A 14152-nucleotide genomic window follows, 5' to 3' on the forward strand; every position below is an offset into this window, starting at 1 on the left:
GTCACTGGCCTGATCAGTGTCCTGCCATACTGAAACTGACTCCTGAAGAGAGGTGGCGAAAGGTGAAAGATAATCGTGCATGTTTTTCCTGCATGAAGCGGGCCGGCAAAGGGCACAATATGAGTACATGTAACAGAAAAATGAAGTGCACAAAGTGTGATTCCCAGCATCACCATCTCCTACACAAAGTGAAAGCCGAATTTTCAGCGGCACCTAGTGCTCACGTGATGGCGTGCAACACCAAGTCAGAATTTACTGATGTTGCACTACCCTTGCTGACGACTGAAATTGGGGCACTTCACAAGAAAATAACTGGAAACATTGTGTTTGACTGTTGTGCAAGTGTAACCTTGGTCCGAGGGGCAACTGTACAAAGACTTGGGTTACAAGGTAAAGGCAAACCAATCAGCATCGACATCACCACTTTGGGTGGAAGGACCGAAACCCATGTAACCAGGCTGCATGAGATCAACGTCTACCGTGGAGAAAAGATATATAAAGTGTCAGCAGTAGAAGTTCCCGAAATAACTACAGCGCCTCCACTACCTGAGCAGTGCAGAGAAAAGGTCGAAAGCCATTTGGGAACGACAATTAGACGTGGTTGTGGACAAGTTGATATACTTCTAGGTGTTGATCATCCTGCTATGCATGGCGGTAAGACAGAGAAAATAGATGACTATGTCTTGAGAGATTCTCCACTTGGCTGGGTAATTCTCGGATCATCTAGTGAGGCGACAGCACGAACGTCCACTGTGCTACACATTCAGGTCACCGACAAGACTGACCTCAGTGAGTTTTGGTTTACTGAGGCGATGGGGGTGAGGTTCAAGAACTGTAACTGTAAGCCTTCAACTGACAAGCTGTTGACTCCAAATGACCAACGCCAGTTTGACAAGATTTGGGAGTCCTGTGAGAAAGTGGACAACCGATGGCTAGTTCCCTACCAATGGAAAAGGGATCCAAAAGAGCTCCCCGACAACAAGAGGCAGGCAATGGCGAAGCTATTGTCCATAGAGAAGAAGCTACAGAAAGAAGGGAACAACGCTCAACTGTATGATGATCAGATGAAAGAAATGGAGAAAAAGAGATTTTCGAGAAAGCTAACCACCGAAGAAATGAAGAAGTATGACGGTCTGGTCCATTACATCTCCCACCACCCAGTAATTCGTCCTGAGAAAAAGAGCACACCTGTTCGCATCGTCTTCAATGCCTCTGCTAGCTTCAATGGCCATCGACTGAATGACTACTGGGAAAAAGGACCTGATCTCCTCAATGATCTCTTGGGGTCTTATTCCGGTTCAGACAGTTTCCGATTGCTGTGTCAGGGGACATAGCAAAGATGTATCACCAAATCAGAATCCCCGAGCGTGATAAACACGTCCATAGGTTCCTTTGGAGGAGCTATGAAGACCGAGAACCTGATGTATATGTCAAGGAGGTGGTAACCTTTGGCGACATGCCAGCACCAGCTATGGCATTGACTGCATTGAAGAGAACAGCTGCCGAAGGAGCCAGAGACTACCCTGAGGCATCTAGAGTTTTGGACTGTGACACATACATGGACGACATATGTACCTCTACAAGATCCGTTGAGAAAGCTACACGTCTAACTAGCCAAATTGATGCAGTCCTGAATGCAGGTTGTTTCAAAGTAAAAGAGTGGGTGTCGAATACAAATTTGGCAGAAGAGAAGCCTGAAGAGAGACCAATCGTCGGACACACATCTACAGAAGAGCAGAAAGTTTTAGGCGTTGTATGGAACCCAGAGACAGACAGACTGAAATATCAAGTTACCAAGGCTGAAGAAAGGGAAGTAAACAGAGAAAAGAAGGAGAAAACTGTGCTAATGGTGAAGGAAGCGGCAGATGCAATAGACTGCAACAAGTTCTCCAGTTGGAGAAAGTTGATCCGTGTGACTGCATATGTCTTCCGTTTCATCTCGCATCTGAAATCGAAGCAGAGAGACCATGACGGTTCGTTAACAGTTGAAGAATTGACCTCTGCTGAGAACCACTGGCTGGTTGAGGCCCAGAAATCACTTCATGGGCGACTTGAGAAAGGAGAGTTTAAGTCACTTAGTCCATTTGTGAAAGACGGGATGACCTATGTTGGAGGAAGGGGTCATCTTAGAAAACTTTCTTATGACAGACAGCACCCTGTGCTACTCCCCAGAAGCCACCACATATCATACCTGATCACGAAGAATGTCCATGAGCGAGGGCACTACGGAGTAGCGACGACAGCAACCAAGGTCAGAAGCAAGTACTGGGTAACCGGCGGAACAAGCTTGGCAAAGAGTGTGAAATTCAGGTGTGTCATGTGCCGATTTTTGAGCGCAAAACAGAAACACAGTACATGTACATGGCCAATCTATTGAGAGAATGGCACCGTTTACACCACCTTTATACTACACGTCTTGTGACTACTTTGGACCGTTTGGTGTGAAAGTAGGCCGAAACAAAACAACAAAGCACTACGGGGTAATTTTTACCTGCCTAAATACGCGAGCCGTGCATCTTGAAGTTGCCGTTGATTGTTCGACGATGGAATTTCTTCAAGTCCTTAGAAGATTTCTTGCTGTACGAGGTCACCCGAAGCTGATTCAGAGTGACAATGGAACCCAGTTTGTAGGGGCAGAAAGACAGTTGAGAGAGATGGTAAAGGGGTGGAATGTGACCAAGTTGAAGGACTTTTGTGCTGAGAGACAAATATGCTGGAAATTCACAACACCTCTTGCACCACATCAGAATGGATGTGCGGAAGCCTTAGTGAAGAGCTGTATGCGAGCTCTTAAGAAGGCTATTGGAGAACAACGGTTGACCCCATTTGAGCTTCAGACGTGTCTGCAAGAAGTGGCGAATCTTGTCAATGAAAGGCCCATTGGCAGGCATCCAACTGATCCTGATGATGGCAGCTACATCTGTCCGAATGATATTCTGCTTGGTCGAGCATCAAACAGGGTACCCCAGAGGCCATTCCGAACTAGCAGGAATCCCAGAGAGAGAGTTGAGTTTGTTCAACAAATTGTGACGTCCTTCTGGAAAACCTGGATAAGGGATGTTCATCCAGCTCTTGTTCCAAGGAAGAAGTGGTGTGTCCACAGACGAAATGTTTGTGTTGATGACGTTGTTATAATTCTTGCCGAGCCGAATCTTACCCGAGGGAAGTGGAACATTGGAAGAGTAACTGAGGTCTACCCAGGAGAAGACGGACATGTGCGCAATGTCAAGGTAACCACAGCTCATGGAGATTATCGCCGACCAATAACCAAGATCGCAGTTATTTACCCGGTTGAAGGATATGAGAACTGATGAACTGGTCTGTGACATCAACCTGTTTGTTATGTGACTTCCTCGCATAGGTGGGGAGGATGTTTCGTCGAGTTTTGTTTATTACGAACTGTCGCTTGAGGGCGCTATAATTGGCAACCGTTTTCCGATAAACGCATCAGTAACTGTATTTCTCGATAGCTTTACTGATATAAAAGGTTATCTAAACTGCTTAAATTTGTACTGATACTGCTTAGATTTACTGATCGGCGATTAGGGTGAGTGTTATAGAATTGTATTGTTGGCTAAGACTTTCAGTAGTTTCGTAGTATTAAAGATAATTCTAACGGTTTTTCTGCTCACTTGAGAAGTTGTAATATGTTACATGTACATGCATTTGATGCACGTCAAAGATCAAAGGTTAGAGTTCGGATGTTTATAAATCCGTTTTATAAGGTTCCAAGTTACAAGTTCTGCTTATGTAAGAATTTATGAATATTCTAGAGCAAGTATCATCGAGGCCAGGATTTGTTTACTGTAAATCAGTTGGGCATCATCTTATTGATTTAAAGGTGATTTGTTCAGGGTAAATTTAGTATACATTGCAGGTTCCTGTATTTAAAATGTTTTCCTTATTTGTTTAGGGGATTACCGTTTTGATTAACTGAACTGTATGCTGTTTATCTGGACTGAACTATTATTGCTGAACTGTTACTGATCTGCTAGTTGTATCCGGTCACAGAAGTAAGTTAATGTTTCCGTTTAAAAATCATTATGTTTCTATAATTACTTTCACTTGTTTCAGATGTTTGGACTGTAATAATCTTTCTGTTTACACGTGTTAATACTGTTTAGCAGTATTCTGAGATATGGTATGTGCACTCATTCATGTACTTGGATTTTGTTTGGTTTATTGCAGAATTGAATGCTGATTTATTAAAATCTTCATACATTAAACCCGGATGCGACTCCATTCTTTAAATCCTCTGGCCTTCCAATCTTCAATTCGTCACGTGATATGAATATTGCATACATTAAAAGTAATTTACATAGTCTGGCCACGCCTTCAATTTGCAAATATCCAAGACTTGGTGAGCACAGGACATGGTGAGATCCGGAAATCAGAGAAACAGAGCGCCCGCTAGCGTTCGTTCATTACAAGCGTGTACAGTTTTTGCCGTGCATAATCGGAACGTTGGTTGTGTGTGACCGCGCAACACCAATGGTCTTGGAACCAAGACTATCACCACGAGAGGGCGAGTGTGATCGTTCGATTAGCTCTTGTCGGGGGCTCACGCCACTCGGGTGAGCACCGCGTGGTAGACCCAGGGAAGCTTAACGAACGCATCCATAATGTCACTGGTTCCCCTCTGCGCTTTACAATGTTAGCATGGAACATAATATGATATTTGGACCAGTGAAGAAACCATGGTCGAGATCGGATCCAAATGTTCAACCACAGTCAACCAATGGCCCCACAACAACGTGGGACAAGTGTCGGTGGTTTTATAGAGACAAAATTTTGACTTCACAAAATGGCCGACCGGGTTTCTTCGTAAAGGGGAAAACGTGCAATTTCGAGGCATAGTGTATCATGGAGGAAAAAAAATCATGTTTGTACCCATCGCGCCATTCGTGCAAAATAATCGAGCAAATAAACAAAAGCACGACGTCACAGGTGTGGGTTTAGGTTATAGATAATGTGACATGTGACATCACACGTTTAAAAAGAGCCAAATGTTCTGGACTTTCTGTAGGCACGATTTGTACACAGCTCAATAGAAGAAAACATACAATTTTCTATTTTATGGAGATTGCACTGTCTAATTCATATCAACTTTTGATATGATGAACCAATTTGAACTTTTGAACCAAAAATAACTCCTGGAAATCGAAAATGTCAAGATCAATCATGAGCTCTGACCGATTAATTGAGTTGGAATTACAGGAAATGATAGACACCTACCAGTTCGTTCGACCAGACAGGGGCAACTTGGACGCCCAGCCCGCCCCATGGAGACACGTAAAGCCTGACTATCGTAAAGCAGATCTTGCATTCTTCAAAGGCAAGACTATGAACCACAAACCCGGCTCCCTTGAAATGATTGTCGAGAACCTCGTCAAAACTTGGGAGATGGAAGCGTCTCATCTGCCTGACTACAAGACTTGGTCCAGCATCGATGCAGATTGCTACCAATTTGAAGTCAACGGTAAACACTTCGAAGGGAAGAAGGCTACCATGATGGGCAACTACAACACTCTCCTATCCGTGACATCCAAAGAGCTCTACGACTCGGACCACCACACGTTTGAAAGTTCCCATGACGTTTTCCGTGGAGCTTTCCCGAACGGCTTCCCGTGGGAGGTGTTACATGTTTTTTCCGGACCCCCAAGAGTTGCTTTTTCGTGGCGCCACTGGGCAACGTTCGACGGGTCATACAAGGAAAACGTCGGTGAGGGCCAACTCGTGGAGATGCATGGCTTTCTAGTGGCTACAGTCAACGAAAATCTAAAAATCTGCAAGCTGGAGGTCTTCTACAAGCCCGACGAATTCATCAAAGCATTAGAGGGACAAATACCAGCTTCTGATCTCGCAAGAGGACAAGAAATACTTGGCAGCGGCTGTCCCGTCCACAAAGGTGGTGGTGAATTCCTTAATGGTAATAAGTAGTATAACAACATTGGCAATTTTAGACAAAATTGTGGAAGTGAAAAAGCTTCGCTTATTATGAATGCAACCTGTTACATGGTTATATCCATGTTTAAAGGCACTGGACACTATTGGTAACTATACTCAAAATAATTGTAAACCTGAAAACGTGCTATAGGTAACGAGCAATGGAGAGCTTTGGAGTTTTGTAATATGAAACATGGTGAGAATTTCTCACTCATTATTAATAACAAAATGCTTCAGCTGAAGCCTTTTATTATTGCATCTGAAAGCACACGAAGTTGTGCAACAAGGGATTTTTTTCTTTCGTTATTCTCTTGCAAATTCGATGACCTATTGAGCCAAAATTTTCACGTTTGTTGTTTTCATCATGTAAGGATACCATGTCAGAATACTGGTCTTTGACAATTACCAAAGGTGTCCAATGCCTTTAAATCAATAAAACAAATGGAAGATCACCATTGGTTATGTCAATCAATGAAGACGAATGATATGAACATTATCAGAAAACTCGGTGGCAAAAACGAACAAAACGTAAACGCCGGCACTCGGATCGACCCTGCGATGACACAAAAAGGACTTGAGACTGACTTTTCATGAACAAGCTACACCTGAGCTACAAACTGCATCATGAACATATCGGTCGCCGATTGTTTGCGACATGGACCCAAATTCATAGACCTGATTAAGCAACAAATGTTGCTTAAAATTAATCTGCTGAGCAGAAATGAGCAGGATACAGTCACAAATTGTACATTTAATATGGTAGTAGTCTGTCTGGTAACCCTATTCTGGTAAGCATAATGTTTTGTGCGAAACAAGATTTGGGTACTTTTTTTAATAAAAAACGATATCTCTACAGGTGTATATCAAATTTAATCAGTTTGAAGATAATGGTGGTAGAAAGCTTCCCTTTACATGCTAAAACTGATACTAAAATAATTGTGTTGATATTCAAAGATGGGAAAGAATAAATAACGGGTCGCGTTTTAGAGATTTGTATTTGTTTTACGCTTAGATAAGAACTGCATTATGCATTATTCCCTGGTTTGGCCGCGTATGGTGCATTTTGGCCTTTGTATGTCCTCTTTACACTTGGTTGGGGTTTTCTTCATCAAAAACACTATAAATGGAAGAGTTTTGACCAGAGGTGGCGGAGGGTGGACTTATCAAGAATATATTTTTTTATTTATCGTTGACAGCTGGAGGTTGTCCTCGGAGGCATGTTGGCATAAACTTGTGAATTCTGCTGCAAACTCACAAGTTTTATTCCAACTCTTTTTTTCCCCGAACCATTAAGTCTTTGAACAACTTACAGATTTCCGACTGTTTATTTGTGTAACTTATACTATATAGTCTAGTTAGTAATAATAAAATTAATAAAAGTATACATGTAAGATTGTTGAAGGTAATTCAAGTTCAGTTTTTCAGTGAGACGGCAGAATGGGTTAAATTTGAGTCGGCCCTGGGTTCAAATGATCGTCCCTGAGTGACCGACATTCGTCCCTCGACGTCCATTAAAGGAACACATTGCCTTGGATCGGACGAGTTGGTCTATAAAAAGCGTTTGTAACCTTTTTTTTTTAAATGCATTTGGTTGGAAAGATTTTTTTAAAGTAGATCACAATGATCAACACAAACATGCCTCGAAATTGCGTGGTTTCCTTTTACTGTGCGAACTAACACGGTCGGCCATTTATGGGAGTCATAAATGGCCGACCGTGTTAGTCGACGAGGTAAAAGGAAAACCGTGCAATTTCAAGGCATGTTTGTGTGGATCATTGTATTATACTTTTACAACATCTTTCTACCCATATGCATTTTTTTTAAAAATGGTTACAAACGCTTTTCAAAGACCAACTCTTCCGATCCAAGGCAACGTGTTCCTTTAAGGGCAAGGTCAATATTTGTGACCCGCTACGTGAAAATGAGTCAGATGTCGCCCAATGCATTATTAAGTAATGGACAGTTTAACCTTTAAAACACCTTTTTATATACAATAAAGCTATGTGTACAACAATTTTGTGATCATACTTATGTCTAATTTATATCCTTTTGCGCGAAATGGTAGTTTAAAACATCACTTTACTTGTAATTCGTTTTTCAGAAAAAATGATGTATTGACTAATTTCAAACGGAAGTAACTCAGCAACACGATACACCCCAAAGCTTAGACATATACCAAATTACTGCTGTTGGTGTGTTCTTTCCAGCCATGCATATAACTCAATCCTTGAAATTGTCAACATCTGACTCATTTTTCACGTAGCGGGTCACATTCAACGGTTCAATTGGTTTGATTCTATATCAGTAGGTGTTTGCAATAAAACAATAAAACTAATATGTGTGGACAATTTCATGTCAAAAGGTCACGTTTCTGAGTTATCGCCGACAGGCCTGAGCGAATTTGCCCATGCAGGGTGCTGGAAGAAAAATCCCTGATAGGAATAAGTGTTATATTTTTAAAATTAAATTAACCACATTACTTCGATATGAAATATTTCTCAAAAAAGGCCTTTTTTTAATTCAATTCATTATGACGTTTGTTCCTCCCTAAAATACTCTTTTTGGATAATAGTTCAATGTAAGGACATAGAAAGGTAACAAAGTCAAAAGCGCATGTAAGTATAGAAAATACTATCAAAAGCTGCTGTAGGCTTCTAACATTAATCATCATTGTGTGATTACCAAACGCGGTCCCTTCAAGCCTGGATGTGTAACTAAATGCTACTCTCACACTTGGGCGAATATGAATATTTGAAATTCACGATGAATGCGCCCAAATGTTGCGATTTGATGGTGAATATTATGTTCTCGGTCGTCCTTAAACCTCTCCTTACCAATATCTTAATAATACGCATAATACGCACGCTTTACCTACAGTACCAATGGCTTACCAATGCTTACGAAAATCGAGGGCGAATTACCGTCTTCACAACATTCGCTAAAAATTTATGAAGCGCTTCGTATTGCTGCTCTCACAGAGTGGCGAATGTTCTTGCGAAGATGAATAATTGAATCGCGTTTAATTCGTGGCGGTTAGTGAATATCAATCGAAAATCGACGGCGAATGACCTTCTTTGCAACATTCGCTGAGATTTAGAAACCGGTTTCCAAATTGACCGATCTTCGTAAGCCATAATAAACACCACGGAATGAAGGAATTCTTAAACCTACTCGTTCGGGTTCGTGGGAGGGGGAATTGAGAAGCAGACCTTAAAGAATAATTGATATGACGGGGAGCTGGAAGTAAATGATGCAATTTGTGCCTATTATCCTTGAGCTTATTGACATATGACTTACATAACTCGCTACGCCTCTCATTCAGTGCTTGTAGTTTCACCAGCAGGAGAATACTCTCATAACTTTGACCTGGTTAGGCTTTGGTAGGCTACTATCCCAAACTTGGCAGGCATATTCCAATCCAACGCAGGCCTGATTACAGATAGATAAATGGAAAGTAGGTCTTTTTGGCCTATACCAGCACGTTTGAGTTGATATAACATGTAACAGTCTCTTACCAGCCTCATAGATACAATAAAGTCCACGTGTGCGTTCCACGACAAGTCCCATGATAGGATTACACCAAGTACCTAAGCTTCACTAACTCTTTCAATGGGTTTATCATCTACCCCAATAGGTGGCAAGTTATTGGCATGAGATGAGTCTTTGCAAAAGCAAATAAGCAGGGCCCAATTTCATGGCTCTGCTAACCGAATTCTGCGCTTACGATCGCGATTCCCCGCTTACGTGCAAGCGCCGAATTTCTGCGCTAGCATTGTAAGCGTAGAATGCCTAGTAACTTGAAGTACGCACGCGCAGAAGCCAACATTCGCCGCTAACCCGTGAAATACGCTTGCCGTAAGCACAGAATTCCCTGCTTCCGCAAGCGCCGATTCTGTGCTTACGGTAAGCAGAGCCATGAAATTGGGCCCAGCTCTTGAGTTTTGTTTGCATTGATGTTCATGTCGTTTTCCCTCGACCACTGGCAAGCTATGTTGGCTGACTCCTGCAGTATCGATGCCGAAATTTTGCAGATCTCGAAGATCATCCACATATAGATGTTACTATCGTCCACATATTTGTAGATCTGGCAAGGAGTGGTGAGATCGTTTATCTGTACAAGAAAGTCTTTCGGTCCTGATAGAGTCCCTTGTGGGACGCCACCGTCCGGGTAAGTGAATCCATACGTGACAGATCCCACCCTAACACGTTGAACTCTCAAGTAGGAAAGCAACCATCCAACGCACAAGATGTTCATCTAGGCCGATGTTGATCAATTTCTGGATGAGAATGTGATGGTTGATGTGGTCAAACGCCTTGGAGTAATCCAGTAGCAGGACTCTAACAAAAGTACCAGCCTTGTCGGTGGCCTTGTATATACCATTGATGAGTCATTTCGACTAATGCGGCTGTTGTACTGGTCCCAGGAATACAACCGAACGGATTAGAGTCTATTTGTCTTTAATTCCATCAGACACCCAATCTAGCATGATAGACTCGAAGACTTTGGCAGCAATGGGGGTCAGAGATATAGGTCTTATATCACTCCCTACTGACCTTGGTGGGTGTTTCTTGGGCAGTGGGATGACATCTGCCGTTTTCCAACAGGATGGCACGACTCCTTCTTTTACCGAACTGCTGAAAATGGCATAAATACCTCGGACAGTTTAAATTATCAAGTTGGGGATGAAACCACTAGTTGAAAACCTCTTCACCACACATTGATTCCCTTATTACCGTCGTACGCCCACCCCATGTATTCTACAGTTTTTGCGGGCAATGTGAAATTTCACACAGAGTGTTCATTTACTGAGTTCTCACGATGACGTTAACAAAACCATCATTCATTCACTCATACGATATTTATCTAATGATAATAATCAAATGATATTGACAGTTTTTATAACGCCTTTGACAATGAAGGGTGTCTAATAAAAGCGCTTCTAACATTATTACCACTGGTCATGGGTATGGAAAGTCATTCTTACACCATATCAGCTCCCTGTTTTTAACACACAAAAAAACAGCCTGTGCAGCATTGTATGCACTACTCGGCTAAATCAACCACAAGAACCATCTCTACCCTCCCAGGTTACCATTCACCCCTGGGCGGAGAGAAGCAATTACAGTTAAAGACACTAGACACTATTGGTAATTGTCAAAGACCAGTCTTCTAACTAGGTGTATCATAACATATGCATAAAATAACAAACCTGTGAAAATTTGAGCTCAATCGGTCATCGAAGTTGCGAGAAATGAAAGAAAACAAATTCGAGACCTCAAGTTCTAAATCTGATGTCTCGACAATCAAATTCGTGGAAAATTACTTCTTTCTCGAAAAATACTCCACTGCAGAGGGAGCCTTTTCTCACAATGCTTTATACTACCAACCTCTCCCCATTACTCATTTCTCAGATTGTGTATGCAAATTACGAATTATTTTGCATTCGTGATGGACATAACCGCTCTGGATTTTCGATGATATCTCAAAAACTCTAATAGCCTACCACCTTTTGAAATGAAATTTCCATATTGAGTTAGTTTTATTTTATACACTCTAGTATAAAAACAATCGAACGGTTCCAAAAACCAAATGTTTTGCGTTCCTTTCAACGAATGGGAGATTGCAAACTGTTTGGAAAGTTTGCTGGAAAATGTTATAACGAGCCACCTTGTGTAACACAGATCTCATTAATAACCACACCTACGCCCCAGTTCTCGAGAGGGGCTGTTATTATACGAAGGTCTTCTCTATAATTAGGAAGAACCGAAGACCCAAATTTCCCAAGAGAAATTCCCCGAGGGGCAATCTGTGCAGACCGCGGGTGTTTCATGGTTATTCCGTATAATTACGACACCATTAGTATGCAGGGAAAACACCCGAGGGGTGGGTCTGATATGCATTGCGCACAGGGGACTCCGACCCGGTGGGGGTGTCCACACGTTCAAACCAGTTTACTTTTCTTTCTTTTTTAACATCAGGGATCCTTGAGTTTTAAAAAAGCGAGCACGTTCTCGCTTCGGTTTCGCATTCAAAATCATCAGGCAGGGGCGTCAAACCGTTTTGAAAAGGGGACATATAACATTTACGGCGTGTGCATGGTCCGTGGCCCGCTTGCGCGGCCCGCTTTAGGCCCCCGGGAATTATGTAGGCCGTAGATGCTCTGGTGCTATCTAGGGAGTCTGGGGATGATGTGCGCCCCCCCCCCCCCCCCCCCCATCTCAGATGTTGAAATTTAATGCCTATTTTCAAGCTATGATGCACCTATTTTTGCTTTTATTGCTGTAATTTAGGCTATTACATGTCTAAACCCATTGCATGTTGCATATAGCATGGGCGTCATCTTCACTGCAAGAGCTTATTACGTAACGGGGGAGTCAAACCTGGGCTCGCAGAAAACAATAAAACGTGGTTTTCGTTTGGGCTCTAACAATATTTACTGTTTGAACACTTGTATATAAAACAGTGTTTAAAAAACACATTTGATGTCTACACACCGTTTATCATGTTTAAAGACACTGGACACTATTGGTAAGTGTCAAAGACCAGTCTTCTCACTTGGTGTGTCTCAACATAGGCATATGCAAAAAATAACAAACCTGTGAAAATTTGAGCTCAATATTGGTCGTCCAAGTTGCGAGATAATAATGAAAGAAAAAACACCCAGCTGTCACACGAACTTGTTTGCTTTCTGGTGCTTGATTTCGAGACCTCAAATTCTAATTCTGAGGTCTCGAAATCAAATTCGTGGAAAGTTACTTCTTTCTCAAATACGTTATTTCATAGGGAGCCGTTTCTCACAATGTTTGTTATCAATCTCTCCCCATTTACTCGTTACCAAGTAAGTTTTTATGGTAATAATTATTTTGAGTAATTACCAATAGTGACCACTGCCTTTAAAAATGATTAAGATGTTTATCATTATGACACCACATGGTTTGTATGATTCAAATACACAAAATAATCTAAACATGTTTCAGATGTTTGTTGAAAATCAAAACACTGTTTTTAAATGTGTTTAGTTTTTAGCTCCTTTTATGAAAGATTGACATTTTGTGAACACACAATTATTTAAATATAAAAAAAGACGCAAGTTACATGTACATCGTGCAGATGACGTGTAGTCCTTATTATTTTAATACGATTCTCAGTCACGCGAAGTTGTGTGCTTTCAGATGCTTGATTTCGAGACCTCAAATTCTTTACGTCTTTTACTTTTCATTTTCCGTGCAGACAAAATATCAAAAAGAATTCAAGGACGTCTTTTCCTTTACATTTGTACAGACGATTTCCCATTAAAAAAGTCTGCTCCCAATCCTTTTGTTACGTAACTTACGTTTTTACAGACAACCTAAAAACACTTTCAGTGACTTCTTTTAATAATAGAAAATATATGAAAAGACTCTCAGGTCTTTATGTCTTTTTACTTCAGTACATAATGGGTAATAATTGCAATTTGCTCCACTATCATGGGTTTAGTGGTAGCCTTTTGCCAAGGCCTTCGTGGCTGAGACAGCTTAATAGAGCCGCTATAACAACTAGCGACTGGAGGGAGACCTCCAGGCGCGGATCCAGGGGGCGTGGGGCGCACGCCCCCCCCCCCCCTTGGGTAGGGGGTAAACCCTGGGTTTTTTTTTTTTTTTTTTTTTAAAGCTATTAATGTACACTGCGCCTTGAACACCCATCATTAGGGTGGATATGTGCGTATTACAACTTAAAGCCATTATACACTTTCGGTACAGAAAAAGTTCACAGATTTACAAATAATTTACCGGGTTTACAGAAGGTAATGGTGTAAGATTTCTCTTGAAATATTGTTCCACGAGATGCTTTACTTTTTGAGAAAACATTAAAACAATAAGTTCACGATAGCGAGAATACGGCTTTATTTTAAACACATGTCATGACACGGCGAAACGTGCGGAAACAAGTGTGGGTTTTCCCGTTATTTTCTCCCGACTCCGATGACCGATTGAGCCTAAATTTTCACAGGTTTGTTATTTGATATAGAAGTTGTGATTAACGAAGTGTGGGCCTTGGACAATACTGCTTACCGAAAGTGTCCAAAGGCTTTAAGTTTTATTATTACTGTTTTAATGTGAACCACTATTATTTCACTCACAGACATTGTCTCATTAGGAATTTAACGTAAATCTGATTTCGAGGAGGATCCCCCTGCGTGCGAATAAAATCTCAAGCCTAGTTATT

At 41.5% G+C, this 14152-nt stretch overlaps 2 protein-coding genes and 1 long non-coding RNA gene across 3 annotated transcripts; all 3 read left to right on the top strand.

Annotated features, from left to right (window-relative positions):
- Positions 1 to 227: 227 nt before the first annotated feature.
- On the top strand, positions 228 to 1334 carry LOC117305654. The gene has a single exon (XM_033790522.1). It carries the CDS (start codon positions 228 to 230, stop codon positions 1332 to 1334), a length of 1107 nt encoding a protein of 368 aa, XP_033646413.1.
- A 1828-nt stretch (positions 1335 to 3162) lies between these two features.
- LOC117307462 lies at positions 3163 to 4275 on the top strand. The gene is made up of 3 exons (XR_004521102.1): positions 3163 to 3547; positions 3914 to 4013; positions 4189 to 4275. It is a non-coding gene; the product is annotated as an uncharacterized LOC117307462 (long non-coding RNA).
- Positions 4276 to 5124: 849 nt separating this feature from the next.
- Positions 5125 to 6228, top strand: LOC117307213 (pathogen-related protein-like). The gene has a single exon (XM_033791900.1). The coding sequence runs from the start codon at positions 5167 to 5169 to the stop codon at positions 5938 to 5940; it is 774 nt and encodes a 257-aa protein (XP_033647791.1). The 5' UTR covers positions 5125 to 5166; the 3' UTR covers positions 5941 to 6228.
- Positions 6229 to 14152: the final 7924 nt, after the last annotated feature.

Source organism: Asterias rubens, chromosome 2, assembly GCF_902459465.1.
Source record: "Asterias rubens chromosome 2, eAstRub1.3, whole genome shotgun sequence".
Taxonomy (NCBI): Eukaryota; Metazoa; Echinodermata; class Asteroidea; order Forcipulatida; family Asteriidae; genus Asterias; species Asterias rubens.